General features: G+C 47.5%; 1 protein-coding gene across 1 annotated transcript; it reads right to left on the reverse strand.

Annotated features, from left to right (window-relative positions):
• Nucleotides 1-6549: 6549 nt before the first annotated feature.
• ttc34 (tetratricopeptide repeat domain 34) lies at nucleotides 6550-18196 on the reverse strand. Its single transcript, XM_088938261.1, has 7 exons — nucleotides 16437-18196; nucleotides 15576-15798; nucleotides 13943-14135; nucleotides 11805-11971; nucleotides 9522-9795; nucleotides 8980-9194; nucleotides 6550-7086 (listed from the first exon to the last, which is right to left on the reverse strand). Exons 1-7 carry the CDS (start codon nucleotides 18194-18196, stop codon nucleotides 6550-6552), a joined length of 3369 nt encoding a protein of 1122 aa, XP_088794387.1.
• Between the last annotated feature and the right edge of the window lie 307 nt (nucleotides 18197-18503).

Below are 18503 nucleotides of genomic sequence, written 5' to 3' on the forward strand. Positions count from 1 at the left end.
ACATGAGCCCAGCCTGTCTCCGGCCATAAGAACATACGAATGGCTACAGATGAGAGAAGGCTGCTCAGCCGTCTAGCCTGATTTGTAGTTAATAGCTAATTGATGTATGGATCTCATCCCACTGTTTCTTGAAGGAAACCAGGGTATCGGAATCAGCGATTGTAAATGCACTGCCATATAGTTTCCACTTGTGTCTTCTGTTTGGGGTTTCATTGTTGATTCTAAAGAAGCCCACTGGGTTGACAGTCAGTGACTTTGAGGACCTCAGAAGCTTTTATTAAGCCCCCTTGTTATCTTCACTGTTCAAGACTAAAATCAACTTCTTCCAGGACATTCCCTTAAGCCCTGGAATGTAACTGGCTGCTCATCTCTGGACTGATTCCAAAGCAGCAAAATTTATTTTCTACAATGTGGTTACCACAATTGTACACGATATTCTATATGAGGCCTTACTAGTGTATTATACTGTTTGAGCATAACATTCCTTGATTTAAATTCACTGCTTTTAACTATGCATCCTTAAGTTTCGTGTCCTTTTTTAATTGCTTCTCTATGTTGTCTAGAAGATGTTAATGATGTGTCAACATTAACACCTAAGTCGTTTTCATAAGTAGCCTTTCAGCTCAGTTTCCTCAGTTTTCCTCCATGCAAAGCTCTTAATAAACACTTGTCTATATTAAATTTCTTCTGTAAGGTGTTTGCCAAGTCTTGAATTGTATCTAAATCTTATTGAATTTAATTTGCTGCTTTCTACAGTGTCCTCACAATCTGGTATCATCTGCAAACCTGACAAGTCTACTTAACTTAGGTTTACTTACTGTAACAAATATCTTGATTATTGATATAAATAAGGAAGAGCTGTGGTCGTAGTACACAACCCTGTGGTATTCCACTAAATACATCACCCAGCTTGAGCATTTTCCCCTTATCTTGTTCTGTGTTTAATGTCTTCATCCATCCGTTCATTTTCTAACCACTTCTTCCAGTTCAGGGTCATGAGCAAGCAATGGGCACAAAACAGGATACACACTAGACAGGACACACTCACATCAGGGCGAGTTTTACAGAAACCAATTTAATGTCTTCATTTCTTAGCAAATGCTCAATCCAAACGCGAATGCATTTTCCTAAATGCTTACCATCTTTAATTTGAGAACCAGTCTTTAATGAGAAACTTTATCAAAAGGCTTTTGAAAATCCAAATACACCTTATCATATGCTCTCCGTGTGTCTGGTACTGTGTGTTCACCCATCTCTGGCTGTTAGTGCATTTTTCTTTGGGAAATTGAAAAACAACCTCAGGTCATTTTTCAAATCCAGTCTGTTAGTATTGTACCCAGGATCAGGTGTTGTTTTGTTCGCCTGTCGCAATCTGTAAGGAAAGTGCTTGAACTCCCAAACATCATCGATGGATTGTCGAGATGGGAAACAGCTGTGCATTTCCACCCCTAATTTAAGCACCAGCATTTGTTCATTCTGACATTTTTCACATTCAAAGTGCCAATTGCGCAATTAAATCAATAAACAGCATATGAGAAGCGTGCATTTGGACTTCAGAGGATTGGTAAACTGCATATTTCATCCCTGTTGCTCATATCTGATTTCCAGCAAAGAAGTGAGACTTACGTACATCTTATTTCAATCAGATGTAGCTTGTGAATTAAAACATGTGGGAGTATGTGTGTTTAGGGCTGTTTTACATGTTGCTATGTCAGTTGGTAGATAAAACCAATTAGTGTCTTTCTGGAATTCACAGACTGTGAGTGTATTTCTCCCATTCAAGGGAGAAAATATTTAATGTGAGTGACTGTGTACACTGAATGCCATTTCATTTGCAGTTACATCATGTGAATGTAAATGCTTCTCGTAATAATAGATTATTGCCGTATATAGAAATTTGTATCCCAGAGCGTCCCAAAATATTTTACATATACGAGAAAACCCACTTTGTCCACCACTAAGGTGCAGTACCCATCTGGGTGACCCACTGCACAGCAGATCTGGGAGAGAAACTGGCAGAGAAAAGCAGTCTGTCAGCCAGAAAATCCACTGCACCTGTGATGGCATTCTGACTGACATTTTTAATCAAAATCAAGAACATAGTCACTGAATGTACGGATGTTGAAAATCGTTGTTTCTTTGTCCAGGTTTTACAGTCGCAGCTTTAGCACTGCCTCATTGTGTTTTAGTGGATCACAGCTTATGCAATTCTGCAATTGTTTCCAGTCATTCTGATTACAAGATAACTGCAGGTGGAGGAAGGGCTTGGCTTCACTTGTGGATACAGCTCAGTACTGTACATGTATGTCAAGGCTCTCTGTGACTCCAGTCCTTTCCACTGCCCTGTACTCACATTCAACAATGTTACTACGTAATGGCTTCATAATCCAATTATAACTGCTACACAGGACATTCTAATCACATGCATACTGAAATGCTTCACAGGCACATGCCAAAATGACATACAGTAACGTGCATAAAGCTGTATGTCACATGACATAGAGTGAACGTCACACGTGTTGTACCAAGTGCTATGAATGATGTTACAACAAATGTTAGGACACATTATTTCATTTTTGCATTTCCCCATAAGCACATGATTATAATATCCTGCATAGCAGTTCTGAAAGGATTATGAAGACATTATGGAGCAACATTCAAATAATAAAAAAAATACAAAAAAGTCATTTAGGACATTTAGAATACATATGGACAAAAGCTAAGAAAAATTACAGAGCTATCCAAGGTCTCTGCAGAAAGTTTTGATTTTAGTATTGTTTCAGAAACCAAAAAATCAGCACTACAATACTCGGTCCCATCTCTCCCTCTATCTCTGTCCCGTTGTCTGCACTGGGATGCGGCATTTTACAGCATTGCATTAATTTTGCTTCATAAAAACATCAATTTCATCTTGTGGAGATAATGCTCTGCTTTTACAGAGACCATCTTTTCAATCTTCCATCTGCTTCTTTTCCCCTTCTAGTAATTCTCCTTTCATCCAGCAACTCTTATCAGTTCCTCCGAGCTTATCACCAGCTCCTCATTGTTTTTACGTTGTATTGTGCAATTCCTGTTCCAATTCGTTTCCAAAACTTTTGTCGTCTCTTCTTAGACAACGAGCGAATACCAATTCAAACAGCTGGAGAGAATGAGAATGAGCTGATCAGTGCATAGTTTTGAACAGGCTTTTCTTCAGTTCTGGTCCGAACAGTTAGATTCTGATGGAGGGACTGTTTACTGTTTATCTACTTCACTGCTCTTGCATTATGGGTTTGATTCCAGACTAGGGTATATCCTGGGTGGATTTAGCATGCTCCCCCCATCACTGTCTTGGTTATCTCTGGTTTCCTCATATCTCCCAAGAACAAGCTGGCCAGGTTAGTTGGTGTCTCTGAATATTCCCGGCATAATTGTGTGTGTGAGTGCCCTGCGATGGACTGGTGTGCTGTCCAAGATAGAGTCCTGCCTTGCACCCTGTGCTTTTGGAATAAGCTTTCTCCATAAGAAATCAATGCATTGAAGCAAGGGCATTAAGCTAGCACTGCTCATGTTCTTGAGAATACCTGACCTCACTAATTTTTATATTCTTGTAACACTGAAAGATGGGTGTCAACTATTTATTTTAGAGTTAGTTTAGGGGCCGACCTCAAAGACATTCAAATATCTCTTCAGGGGTTTTGCCAAAAGGGATCATAGTGGAACTTTTTTCTTATGTTTTAAAGTTGTCCATTTCTGCTGTTTAGCTGTGCAGAAGGAGCGATTTTTGTTCAATGTCTGGACCCAGAATGTCATTTCAGCAAAAGAACAGCAATGTCTTCCAGAATCGAATGTTTGGTGAAGACATGAAGGATTGGATGCTCTGTGGTACACACTCCTCGTGCAGTTCACCTTCCCTTGCTCTTTAATCTTAACAGTTAATTTGTGCCGTTTGTTGTCTCTTGACTGGGTCTGATGCAAGTAGCATACTTTCTGCCAAGGAAAGAGATCAAGCCCGGGGTTTGTTTTCTGAGAGTACCTCTGCTAATTGTGTACCAGCACAGGGAGAACTAATTTAGCAATTAGAGATTTATTAGTTGAGCAAGGTATATTGCTGTGCAATTGTGCCTGCCCAGGCAGGGAATGCTTCAGTGCTTCTGATTAGCAAATGAAAAACAAGCTGAAAGCTTTTTCATTAGATGTCTGTTTTGGGGGAAAAAACAGGTTGTCTTTGAGAGATGAGTTAGCAAAGACCTGCTAAAAGCTTGCCCTAGAATCTTCTTTCATCTGGAGAGGTAGGTCTGTTTGTGTGTGTGTTGTGTGTGAGATAGAGGGCGAGGGGTCAGCACTGCAGCCTGTCTTTGTTCTGACATTGAGGGAACAACTCTTGAATCACTGCAGCATGCCATACCCTGCCAAACATTTAAAAATACATAAAGCTTCCATTTCTCCTGTCTTATCATCCTTTCAAATGCCCATCTTGGCTAAACTACACTGTTGATATCCACAGCACCTAATGTGAATTGAGGGTTTCTTCAATGTCACCAGCATAACAGATTCAATTTTCTCCACAGGAAAGATAATCCAGGGGAACTAATCCCAGTGATCCCCAATGGGCATTACCATTGCCTGCCCGTTAGCTACCACTGCTCTTCATCTGTCTAAGAAGGGCAGTCTTCCAGATAGGCAGTGAGACAGCAACACAGACCGACTTGTTCACAATCGCCCACAATGCCTTCCTAGCCTAAGAAAGCCCAGACAAGGGGTTTTGTCATACAATGATTGGAAGGGGTTTTGTCATACAATGATTGGCTTTTTCTGGTGTAGGTGTCACCATCCCATGATCGTCCCTCATCCATCCTCCCATCTCGTCTTTCCGATTTACAACCTCTCTCCACTCAGAACCTGTCCCTTTAAAACACGCCCAGCCTTGCATGCTCCCCTCCAGGAGATGTCCCAGACCTTACAGTCCAGGCACAGCTTCAGCAAGACTTTCCTGCACCAGTGCTAATTTGCAGGAGACTGCGTTTTCAGGAGACCTAGAAGTAAAACCATTGAATGAGATCTGCATTCCAAAGGGAAAAATTCTGACGGTAATAAAAAAGCAGTGTAAGGTAATATACAATACATTCTGTAATGGTGTATTCCCATTAGTTCTTGCCTCCATCTACAAATACTGATGATGAACACAAAACAAATGAACTTTTGGATCATTTTGGTTTTCCTCCCAGTCAGGGCAAAGACTAAGAGAAATGAAAACTGCAACATAAAGATTCGTTTGATGTTCTTCTTCCCCAACAGTTTTTGGGGGTCACTTTATTTTTTGATTCCATCGCCACACCAGCTGGTTATGAGGATTCCCTTTGCAACCCGTGTTTGAGCCTCAAGAAAAACTGTCCATTTCAGGGCATTGATTGGCTTTTCAGCAAATCAGGAAATTGGGGGGATTTAAAAAAAAAACATACAAGTTTTAGTTTGAACCCTTTTCAAATATGATGCTGAAGAAGCGTGTTCACACTGACGCTACAGCCTTTGAAATACAAGAATACTGTCTCCCTCTGCCCTGATTACTACACCATGCAATTCTTCTTTAAATGTATTCTTTAAGGTTAACCAGCATCTTAAAACTTTATGTTGGAGAGACAGAATCCACACAGCCATAAAACCCTATGGATTTCTGTTCTTCAACTAAAACAAACCTGTTTTCCACATGAAAGTTTTAGAAGCAGCCCAGTTTGCTTATTCTAAGCTGACTTTGTAGAGTCTGTCCACACTGCATTCGCACGGGGGGCCACCTGTAAGTGTGCTTGCTTCCATGCTGCTCGGATTTGCAGAGCGACGTGACGGTGCCGCCGCCATTCTTGATTTCTGAATGGTGGAGGGAGGGGGCGAGTGCTCCTTTGCATTTTCCACTAAAATGTCGTCATCACCTGCATCTGATCTCCAACGTCTATAACATTTTTTCAGTTGTTTCACTGGCAGCCAGCACATTCGCCAAACAAACACCCGAACCGCTGGGATACCCGCTTCCACCTCTCACCTTGCTGTAGCAGAGAATCCTCAACAGTCAGCAACAGCCCCCAGGAGCGGCAGTGGGCTTGCAGTGCTGTCGGCGAGAGCCACATCGCCCCTCTTCATCGCTGTGCGCCTCCTGCACTGTCCTCTGGAACCCGCAGCGTGACAGATTGCGATGGCCTCTTAAATGCCCGACAGTATGACAAATAGCCACTGCTGTCATCCCACCCTACCACGTCCAAGGAGACGAACCAAGCTGATGAACAATTGTCCAAGTTGGGGATTGTCTCATGCAAAATGAATTGGCGAACTGGAATTTTTCAAAATGCACTAAAGCAAAAAAGCAACGCCAGTGTGGGCACTATAGCAGCTATAGATATGGATAGAATGAGTATTGCACTTGGTAATAATTGGTTATTCTTCATCAAGTAATTTGTGTAGGACACCCTTTCCTTGCTCACAATACAGAAGCTCTATTGGTGGTCCTGCTTGACGGCACAGCAGCTGGATATCCTGTCCCATTCCAGTACTTCCCGACCTCGTTCTCAGGATCACTTTCTAGTTGACGATACACGAGCCAGCCGCCTCTCTTTTGATCCTGGCCTTCAGCCTGCGCAGCTCGGCGTGGCTCTCATCCACCCTGAGGCCGTAGTCCACGAGGCGCCAGGCCTCGCTCAGCTGCTGCTGCCCGAAGTGTCGCAGGGCGGCCTGCTGGAAGCTTTCAGCCAGCCGAGCCCTGCCCAGCCCGGCCTCGATGCAGGCCAAAGCCTGGGACCGGTGCAGATCCAGAGCCCGGGCAAAGTCCTCCAAAGCAGACTCCTCGCGGGAAGACAGCACCAGGCTGTGGCCCCGTCGGCACAGATCCCCGGCCCACGCTCTTGGGTCCTGCCCCGAGCCCGCGTGGCTCCGCACGACCAGCTGGAGGTCGGACACGGCCCGCTCGTGGAGCCCGAGCCGCGCCAGGCAGGCCGCGCGCTGCCGCAGGTGGAGGGGCTTCGCCGCCTCGCCTCCGGCTCGCACCGCCACCGTCAGCAGGGCCAGCGCCTGCTCCCACTGGCCGCGCTCGGACGCGCAGCCTGCCTCTTCCGCTGCAGCCTGCCGGTGAGAGAAAACCCCAGTAACCTCTGTACCAGCATGGCCAACACTGCGACAACAGCACTGACAGGAATCAGGGGACCACAGTCAGCTGTGTGGAGACCTACATTGTAGTGGGGTGACAAACTTAGCAAAAGCATGGAGTAAACTGTGGAAATAAGCCATAACGTCAAATTTCTGTCGCATCAAATCACTACTAGACAAGGAAACTGAGGAAGACAAATTAAACAACAAAAATGCATATTGTGGTCATTATTTCTGAGCAGGCTGTCTCACACTGCAGAGAGTCGGTGGTCCGTCTCTTTGTCAAAACTGCCCTCCTCTTCCAAGCGGAAACTGCTTATAACATTGTGTAACCCCTATTAAACGTCCAGGGATAATTGCCTTAATAATACATTATTAAAGGAGAAACCACAGAGCAGCAGCAATTAGAGAAAGCAGGAGCCTTCTGGAGGGCAGTGAGTGGTGAAGGCTAATGGAGCTCTGGGCAATGGGACACACCAGGGCAGGAGCTGAGCAAACCACTGCTGCCTCTTGCTCAGATCTCACACTCTCTCCCTCTGATCATGGTAGCAAGCAGGCGAATGTGACTGAGCCTAATTCATCTGCTTGTCCTGTGTGCGCGCGAATCCTGCTCAGACACACTCACTTGGATCATTTTATCCTACAGTAACTTTTTACCATTATGATTTGATATTGCTGGGCCAGTTCATCCATCTAGCCTTACAGATGCCCAGGAGCAACTGAGCAACTTGAGGTGAGTGTGGAGCTGCAGCCAGCATTAACTCTTTGATTGTTTGTACTTCTGATTTTATAACACCCCATGTGGGATTGCCACTCCACAGTGCCACAGTGCCCCACAGGAGAGTTAGCACTGACAGGAGGAGTGGTGCATCTCTCACTGATGTCACTGCAACACTGCAGATGCCCATGAAGCTGTAAGCGTATTGTTTCATCCAGATCCAAACTTTTCATTTAGATAAACCTAGTGGGCCAGTTGAGTAATTCACAAGCACCAGAATTCCTTTTATCAGTAATTTTTAACGTCCTTCATTTCTGAGTCTTTATGACAGGTATTGACCAAACAAGCTGAGATCACATTCCCATTTACTTTTCAACTGCCATATGTTTATCTTTTGTGTCTGTTGTGGTTCTGGGCGGTGGGAGTGGTGGTGGTGGGGGGGGGGCTGCACAAAAACATTGAATTGATTTTGAATGAGCATGACAGGACCACAAAGTCTTACGGAAAAGAGATCCTTTCATCAAGTCGATGGAATGTTTTTGCAGTGTATCAAAGCCCACCAGTGGAAATGTTGCTGATAATTCACTTTTCACATGTGTCCTAAAAAGCCACGGTCTTTTCAGCAGTTAAAAGGGAAATCTGAAAACCCAAAACATGTGGTGAGCCTTTGTCCAGGGAGTTTTTGTTACATTTGGATTTTTTCACAGTGCTACTTAACAGAGCTCTGTGCAGAGCCTACTGTGGCTCAGCCACTGTAAGCATCACTGTGCCTCATCTGCAGGCAACACCTGAATCTCACACTTAGCATCTGTCTGTCAGTCCCATTACCACACACGGGCTCCAACTAGGAATACTGAAACAACAGTAACTTTGTGTTTGCTACATACAGACTCTCAGGGCCAAAACGATGATCATCCAATTATGGGTTGATCATCTAGCCCGATGTTGTCCCCTATAATAGATTATTGTGCCTTCTCAACATCCGGCTGTTCCAAGGCCAAAATCCTGCTGGTCTAATGCCAGAATTTTGGCTGTTCACCTGCCAGTGTCCAATCCTCTGACCGTACTGCCTGTGGCACCCGTGGGAGATGTGGGCGTGGTTTTGTTTCTGTAAGCAAGTTGGGTGTCTGTGAGCGGGGCTGTGTCAGTACCTGCGCCAGGTGTTTCCGGTGCTGCGCACTCAGGAGGGCGAGCAGGAAGCTCAGGGTCGAGGCCTCTCTCTCCGCGATTTCACTCAGGCCCCTCGCCGCCCCCGTGGCGTTCCTCTGCCACGCCTCTACCACCCCCCATCGAGCCTGGGCCACCGCCTCCCGCGGCTCCTGCCCAAAAATCTGGCGCAGGTGCGCGGCCGCTGCTTGCAAGGCGCCTGAGAGAGAGAAGTCATGTGCCAATACTGCAGAGGGGACACCCAGTACTGCTGTACTGGACTTGAGAGAGGGAGCCAGGATTTAAAACTACAATGCCATCTAAAGCCTAGAGAGAGAAACTGCTGCAGGTACACCTTGGTAGGCTGAAAAGACCCAATACTACCTCGTTGCACCAAAGAGAGAGGAGTCTGAAAGCAGCTACTGGAGCAACAGCTCAGAAAATGGAACCATCAGGGGAAGAGAAAGACCTGCTCTCTGCTTCCACAGCGCAGAGCAGGAACGGGGTTGCTCAGACAAGCTCAAGAGCCAGTTGCTCCTCTTCTCACCTCTGGCCAGTAGAGTATCGATATACAGCAGGTGCCACCTGGGGTCTCGGCAGTCGATCTTCATCAGGGCTCCTCCAATCAGAAACGCCTCTTTCAGAAGCTCCTCCCTGCAGGGAACCGCATTGGCTGCTGTGATTTCGTAGAGCCCCGTCCTACAGTGCTGGTGCAGCCAGTCACAGATGAGCTTACTGGCCTTCTCTTTCAGAGACAGGATGTCTTGGGTGACAGCTGCAGCGTCCACTTGGAGTGCTGTAAGTATGTCCTGAGTGCACTCCTGGAACAAACAGAAGGGTAATAGTCCCCTAAAATTAATGCTCTCTTAATTAATTTCCACCATATTCATTTTCTACCTTAATAATCTTCTGTGTCTTAGTACAGGTGCAGGGCATCCTGAAAACTGGTGAATGTCCCCTGACATAAATAAAAGCTGTGATAAAAGCTTGGCCAGATAGGGCACAGGTAAGTGGTGCTATTCATTTTGGCACTAAGCTGATCAAGCTGGTGTTCCGGCTGGCTTCTCTACCCTAAATCTCTAACTATGGCTTAGTTGCCTAGCTCAAAACACACATCCCAGCAAAGCATTTTCTGGAGAGATAGAGGACTCTATAGACAGATTAGTAAAGCTCTGTCTGCCTAGCTCCCTTTTTCATGCAAGAGAAAACAGAGCACACAAACCTTCAAACAATAGCAATCGTGTTAAAAATAGGCAGTGGTGGTGTGTTGGTGTGTTATTTAGATGGCAATTGGTCAGGTGTCGCAGTTTTGAGTACCAGGCCGCGTCATTTAAAAGTTCATTATCCCTTATTGTCCTGCCTGCTCTTCCCTCAAGCTGTTATCTTGTTTTCGCTGTGATTCTCCCTACCCTGTTATTACTGCTGTCAGTGCAGCTATGTGCAGGAAGAAGAGGATGGAGGGTCCTGTATTTAGCAAGTTCCTTTCTTTTTGAAGCACAAAACACACACATATGAAGCACCTGATTTACAATTGCTCTTAAAACTGAGTGAATTAAATTGAAACAAATTAATTACAGTTCCTGGAGTCTCCATCTTGAGAGCTCCTGAGACTCTGTTATTATAATAGTTATATGTATTGCATTATTATTAATTTATTTGGATGCCCTTTTTATCTGAAGTAGACCCATTCGTACTGTCAGTGTATTTTAGTGCTGCAATTTGGAAATGTACTTAGCTAATGATAAGATGACAACAGCAGTGCCACACCTGGAATTTGATCCTATAGCCCTCCAGTCAGCCCACAGCCTTAACCACTCCTCCACACTGTATTTATACTCTAATTCAGGGTGTCATCTTGTATATCATACACCATGCCCAGTAGATACAGGACTGTACAGGCACACTAGTGCGGAGTCAGTATGGAAGTGTAATTTGTGGAAACAAGGTATGTCTCTGCATGTCTTTGTGTGCTAGTGTAGCCCATCAGGCCACAGCTTTTCCTGCTTTCCATAGCGTGAAAGAGACGTTAAGTCCGTGGATTTGATCCCAGTCTATCGCAGGCTTGGCCTCCAGATCACTCTGATCTGTGGTGAGGCAGCTTACACAGGGCAATGGGTACCTGTAGAGGTAACTTGAACTCACAATCCCTCTGGTCAGGAGCCCAGAGCCTAACCACTACTCCATATACCAAACACTCTCTTTTTCCATCTTTGTCTGCATTTATGTACCTGTGTTTTCTGGTCTACATCAGTGCCTTTACATTATACCTCTCTTTTACTCTGTACGTCTTTTGTCTAATTCACCCAGCCCTCCTGTGTCAATTGACGTCTCTTTGTAGCTGCTGTCATCACCTCTGGTCCATTCTCAGACAGAAAGGGCTGTATGCCTCTATAGTGTAGAGCAATGTGTATTGCGTGCAGCATCCCCTGGCATGCCAGATACACACACACCTCTGCCCCTCTCCCCCTCCCTCAGTCCCTGTCCTGGTCCTCTGAAGTGAACATTCAGCAGGTGTCAGCACTCAGGCTACTGTATCCCCGAGCGTGTATCGAGTCTGTGCTGGAGAACAGACCCTAATCTGCCTTATCTTAATGACATCCCTGTACTATCAGCACAGCGGGAAGGAGAATGGAACCACAGAGGCACTTTATCAGTGCTAACACTCCCTTTCAATAATATTCTCCCATTCCGCTCTCTCTCTGTGTCCACCCTGCCGCTCCAGTGCCTTTTTCAGCACTGGCTTCAACTCATCTCTTTGTCTATTAGAGCCCCATTAATCATGTTTCCCTGTGGTTTCCATTTCAGGTGTTTTTGGGATGAGGTGTGTCACCTTCTGCTGGTTCAGGGTGAGGTAGGTGAAGCCCCGCCCACACAGGGCCTGCACATGCTCAGATCGCTCCTTGAGGATGGCGTTGAAGTCAAAGATGGCAGTCTTGCGCTGACCCAGGAGGGCATAGCATCGTGCCCGTGCCAAGAGGGAGTCCTCAGCCACACCCCCTGCCCTCAGTGAGCAATAATGCCAAAAACATAAGAGGAATGACAACAGGTCTTAGTGCAGGGTTTCTCAATACTAACATCCCAGGGTCTTCATCCAACAAACATTAAGTCAGTTAGTTTTGCAATCTATGCTCATATAAACTCTCACACACTGCTTGCTAAAATATTATATATATATATTAGAAATCTAGAAGATGGTTGAGCTTTACGTTTAATGGAATGCATTGATGACTTTGAAAGAAGTGCTGACAGCATCAAAACCTTGACTTGCAGGTGGGGAAACAGGCCTGAGGGTGGAAAAGTCTGACAGAAGCTTGTGTACAGTTGGGCACATTTGACAGTGCTGCTCCTGAGTCATGTGTTATCACTTGTAACCTCAAGAGAGCTACCAAGAAAACCTCAGGCTCTGAGCACAATGTTCTCTATGAATGCCTGTCCATTCATGGTCAGGAGGTCAGGTTATACACTGAGTAACAGAAAGAGCAGAACTTCAGAGCTCAATACGAGTTCACTTTTTCTCAAACTCTTGCCCTAGTAGCACACGTACACATATCACTTCATAGCAGTCAAACCCCTAACATCTACTTCCAGATCCTCATGCATTCAAAACAAAAATAGCAATAGGCACGTATTCTACACTAATAGCAATGGATAATGCACACTGAGCTGGGTTACAAAACACTCCCACAGAACATGTTTATTACTCCAGCATTACAGAGACAGGGCGTTTAGTGTCATTGTCTAAGCAAACATTAAGCACTGATTTATGCCTGAGCTTTTAGCTGTTCTGCTCATATACTGTATATATATATATTCTGCTCCATTTTTCAATTTTAAAAAAAGAAATAATGAGAACAGAAATTCCAGGAACTGTAAAGCAATTCGAGTTGATTTACTTTCTGGATAAATAAATGCGCTGTGGAAAAAAAAAAAAGGATTTTGGAAAGACTGTGAAAGGAGATTTGTCTTCAATTCTCTTCACACTTCCTCGTGTTACTCAAGATCCAAATAAACAACCTTAACTTTAGGCAGTCAATCATAAGACACTCACTCATCCCAGTAAAAAGACAGTTCAGAAAAACAAAAAGAGAAGTAACTATGGATACTTCCTTTTCCAAAGAAAAAAACCGTGGGGAATTCTAGCATATACAAGGGAGGCCAAAATAAAACATTTAAAACATCAATTTACACTGTGGTAAGGTTCTCAGGACAGTTACAGTATGTTAACTGTTTAGGCAGCTTGACAAGTAGTTCACTATCAAAGTACCACAGATGGTTCTAATTCTGTTTGCAATGTATTGAATTTAGATTGATTTCCCTATTTTGTGTCTCTCAGTAGAGGAAGTCACAGTCCCTCCACTGTAGGGGCCTCCTATCTTTTGCTTCAACACAGATGTTCTGGGGTCTGGGCCAGACCTCAACTCAGGCAGTGTCAGCAGGATGTCTGTGGTTGTCCACTAAGTGTTTGAATTGGGCTCTGCAGTTTGGTCATATGATTCTCATCAATTCCACTAGGTCCCTAACCCCTCTAGCACTACTATTTTAACAACGCCTTGAGGTGGAATTGAAGCTTCAAGCTTCAAAGGGGAGAAAAAAGAAGAAACTTGACTGGATAATGCACATCAGGTGGATCAGGACTCAAGCTGGTGACAGGAATGACTAATATTTGACTCACAGCTTCTAACAATAATCATATCTATATAAAATTCAGTATTACCAATTATGTTTCAAATGTAATACCTCCTCAGTCGAGAATCACTATTCGCTCTGTGTGTGCTCTCCTCTGACATGCCTGACATTTGTCATTGGGCATGCTGTGAGCTCCAGAGAGCCTTACTGGAAAGTGGGCCCCATGTGTCTTACTGGTTATCTGTCCATGCACCACAAACCCCTTGCTCATGTTTGAACGCACTAGTGCGTTCAGGTTCGAGAGTCTGTTCCTTCAGCTCAGGGTGCTGTGACTGTGCCTACCGGAGGCAATGATGGAGATGGTGAGGTAGGACACTGCCTCCCGGATGCTGAGGTCTGCTTTGGGGCCCTCCAGGATGCGCATGGCAGCAGTGTGGCATTGCTCCTGTAACAGTGCCCGGTCTGCTGTTCCTGCCACTGCCAGCAGGGGGAGCAAGCAGCTGGTGTCACCGCACTGGGTCAGCTTCTTCAGCAGCTGGGCAGAGGGAAAGAGATAGGAGTAGACAGAGAGGGAAGGTACAGTGGAGCAGACCTGCAGAGACGTGAAGCCCCATACAGAACTTTAATCAAGCTCAATGGGGAAACTCTCTCCACTGAAGTATAAGAGTCCATCCCGATACAGCTCTGCTGATAAAATAAAAGCTTGATCCAGTGCAGGAATCAGTGTCAGTGATTTGGCTCACTACGGAAGAGCATGGCCTTGCTCATTTCAGCATTCAAGTGGTTATTTAAGAAGCTGCCCTGAGGTTATCTAATTTTCATTTCTTTTCTCTCTGACAAGATGTGGCAAGAAGCCCATTAGTGGCTCATTAAATCCACTTTGCAATTGAAAGCAATTAGCTCTTTCACAACAACAGATAAAGCCGTCAGTAGAGAACATTAATCAAACAGTGCCTGTAATCTAAGACAGTACTCAGGTCAGGCCAGGTCCTGTCTCTCTCAGTCTCATTCTCTGTTATCTCCTCTGCGACAGTGTCTGTATCTTCTTCTCTCTTTTTCTATGTAAATTTCCCCCCTTTAATACAAAATTTTGTGTTTCTGACTGATTGTATTACAATGTGCAGCGGATCCCTAAAACCGAAGTTCAGCACAAGCATCAAACCAGTCAAAGCACTGAAATGTTCCATTGCTTGTTCAACACAGAGAGATCAACTCCATTTACAGTAGAAATGTAACTGTCAGCCCACAAAAACAACAAAAATTGTTGGCAATCTACACTACCTGGATGGTTTTAGCCACAATTTGCAGTCTCAGTACTGCTGTAGGTGTGGGCTATTTGGAGAAAAGCTAAAAAGCTAAGCCACCCAGTTAAATATGCAAAATCTTGGCAAATATTGCCCCCAGCTGGTGATTGTATAGATGACAGTTCAACCACCTTGTTTTGCGTTCTCTAGAGGGAAATCCACCTCCTTTCTAAAATCCAGCAGTTTCCACAGTTCCCTGATCAAGCTAGTTTTATTCATACCCCTTCCGGGGGGGGGGGGGGGGGACAGACTAACAGAGACTCTGCTTGCTCTGTGTATAGGGAACATTTCCTGACATTCTCTTTCAATCAGATTGGTAAACCCTTCTCTTTATCAAAACAACTCCTAGCACGACCGCCACTTCTATAGTTTTACTGCAATCTTGCAAGGGATGGCCAGATCTCATCATGGGTGGGAGTAGATCTGGAACTGTGAACTACCTTTATTTTTCTCATTGGTCCTGGGAGAAATGCAAACCAGTTTAACAGCACAGGTTTAACACGACGACATCACAGGTGACTCTGGGCTCACACCTGCTTGCATTGCAGCAGGGCAGTAGGCAAACCGAGGTGCTAGATTGCATTTACCGCCAGTCAACAGCCAACAAAAGCAGCCGGGCTGCCACCCGTGACCTGCCAGCCGCTGCCATTCTGGGTGAGGTGCCCCCGTACCTGGTTGGCATCGTACAGGAAGCCCCGGTGCAGCTGAAGCAGGGCGAGGCGGGCGAGGACGGGCGAGCGGGGAGACGAGTGCCCGAGGGACAGGAGCAAGCGGTAGGCCTCCTCTACCCGCCCCAGCCTGTAGAGGGCGTCGGCTGCCAGGATCCGCGGCGCGTCGCTGCCCGGCTCCAGCTCCATCAGCAGGGCTGCCAGCGCCTGCACCCCCACGGGGGTCCTGAGGAACACAGAAGCCTGTGAGATCCAGGAGCGGGGTGAGGGTGGGGGCATCGCACAGGTAAGACTGCAGACAGGCCCAAACACCTTCACAGATCAAGGCTGTAGAGCAGCAGTTCCCAGTCCTGGTCCTGGTGAGGCACACAGCTGCTGCTCAGGTCCACAATCAAACCCTCCATTGACGATAAGGCATAAGGAATAAGGAATGAAAAGAAGAAGTGGAAGAGGAAGAAGAAGATGAATTGGAAGTGTTTGTTCCCGGCTCCAACATGTTGGAGCATTAATCACCGTATTTTGAAAGTGAAATAAAATCCCAAACTTGGGACTAGAAACAAAACGCAAATATTCCAGTAAGGCTTCACTGATCTCATGAAGGTGGGCTGGAATGAAAACCAGCAGGTATGGGGGCACCAGATCCAGGATTGGGAACCGCTGCTTTAGGTGATCCTGCTGTACGCACACAAAGTACAGGCTCTTAGGATGGCTGTGCATACACATCCAGACCCTACAGAGACATGCAGCAGCCAAACAGACATGCAACAGCTGTCTTCCCAACACCTAGAGCTCACACGTCCTCTCACAGAGTGAACACAGAAGCGCAGCACAGAATACACAGAGCGAGGGCAGTGAGGGGCGTACCCTTCCTTGTGTGAGGAGCAGCAATCCCGCTCAGGCAGTCTAGACGGGGACTGATCTCTTTGCTGCTGCTGCTGCTGCTGCTCGGGGATGGGCGAGGGGCTCCGACCACCCTGGCTGCTGCCCCTGCCAGCTCCCTCCAGCATGGCCCTCCCCTGCTCCAGCAGCACGGTGAACAGCAGCCCTCGGAGGTTCCAAGGGATAAGGCAGCGCACAGTCAGGGCCGTCTCTTGAGGATGCAGCCGGCTTGCTGTCATGTAGTCCAGGGCCGCCAAGTAGTGGGAGTCGGCCAGCATGCGCAGCAAACCCCGGCCACAGAGTGCCCGCACACAGCTGGAGGGGTGTGGGGCGCTGTGCTCAACCACCGCCTGGAAGTCCTCCAGCGCACCCTGCTGGTCGCCTGAAAGAAAGCGCGCAAAGCCTTGCAGCACCTGTACTGTGTTTTGGTAGCTCTGCTGGGCTGGGGCGACTGCCGCAAGCTGGCCGCAGATGGACAGGGCCTCCCGGAACTGCCCTCGGAGGAGGAGGCAGTCTGCCAGCCTCACACGCAGCTCTCTGCTGCCCCCTCCTGGCTCCAGGTGGCACAGGGCCTGCAGCCCTGCAATGACAGGATCCAGCAACTCCACCCCTTTGGAGGAGCGTAGATCAGGGCGCCCTAAAACGGCCTCCCGGTACTCACAAAGCCCCCTCTCTGCCTGCTGCCTGAGCTGAGAGCAGGCGGAAGCCTCCGCCCCACGGTCCGAGAACAGCTGCTGGAATTGCAGCCTGGCAGTGGCAGGGTGAGTCCCGAAGGCCTCGCCGAGGTCCCGGCACATCTCCGCTGCCCGGCCTCCCACAGAAAAGAGGGCGGCTGCTCGGCCCACCAGGAGACAGGCTCTTCTTTCAGGCAGCAGCCAGTGCGCAGCCGTGTTTTCCGTGCCTGCGCGGGCCTCTGCCTGCAAGTCTGTCTCCCCCAGAGCCAGGGAGTAAGCCTGTGCACTCTCATCGAAGCTGCCAGCTTGGAACAGGGCCATGGCCTGGAGCTCCTGCACACGTGTGTCGCCGGGGGCGATGGCTGATAAGAAGTGGAGGTATTTGGAAGCTTCTTCTGGGTGGAGAGCTTCAGTTCCCCCTTCCTGCTCAGCCTCTGTCTCGTCCCCCAGTGTCTGTAGAGATAGTCTCTCCAAGAAGGCATCGACAATTCTGGGCAGGAGCTGGGCCTGCCTGCTCCTGATGAGCCTGGCGGTCTCGGCCTTGTTTGCGTGGAAAGCCTGCAGGTAGAGCTTTGGCCCCTGGGCGCCGCGAGGCTCCGAGAGGAGGCTGGCCAGGGCGTGCGTCAGCTCCAGGGCCAGGCGCGCGGAACCCTGTGGACGGGGGTCTTGTTTCCCCTCCAGCAGGGCCGAGCAGCGCGCCACCACTTCGTCACCGCCGCCGCGGCCGGCGCCCAGCAGGAGCGACTCCATCTTATAAAGGCTCGCGGCGAGGTTGTTGGGGACCAGCGTGGACAGGAACACAGCCGCCAGGCCTTTGTTGGGGCCGGGGCTCTCCCCGGGGTGCTGAGCTTCTCCGGGGTCTTCCAGCCGGGCTTCCAAAGTGGAAACGACCCCCGCCAACAGGGCCCCCCCCAGGCCACGCACGTGGGAGACGGTGGTCCCGGCGTGGCAGCCGAACGCTGACGTGTACAGAGCAGTGGCCCTCCTAAGCTCTCCCTCTCCTAGAAGCTTATCCCCTTCCTTGCACAGCTCTGCAGCGCCGTCCCCCGCCTCCTTGGGGGCGGCAGCCATATTGGGCTCGGGCGTCTTCTGTCCTGGGCTCAGCTCACATACCAAGGAGGGGACAGCTGGTCAGAATGCAGGACGGGGGCTCACACAGCTCTCAAAGGCCCTGAGGGTGGACCAAAAACACGAGAACGTCCATCACAAGGATATTTTTCACCTCCATAATTCCATATCTCGCTTCAAACTGCAATATGCTTAATAACTGTTTAAGCTATGACAGTCACAATGTTTGTATTGCTGAATTGGAATAGTACATCCAAAACAAAAAGGACCTGTTTGTCTGACAGACTCTGACTGATGACTCACTCTCCTC

Source organism: Atractosteus spatula, chromosome 20 (assembly GCF_055471065.1).
Source record: "Atractosteus spatula isolate fAtrSpa1 chromosome 20, fAtrSpa1.hap1, whole genome shotgun sequence".
NCBI classification, from domain to species: Eukaryota; Metazoa; Chordata; class Actinopteri; order Semionotiformes; family Lepisosteidae; genus Atractosteus; species Atractosteus spatula.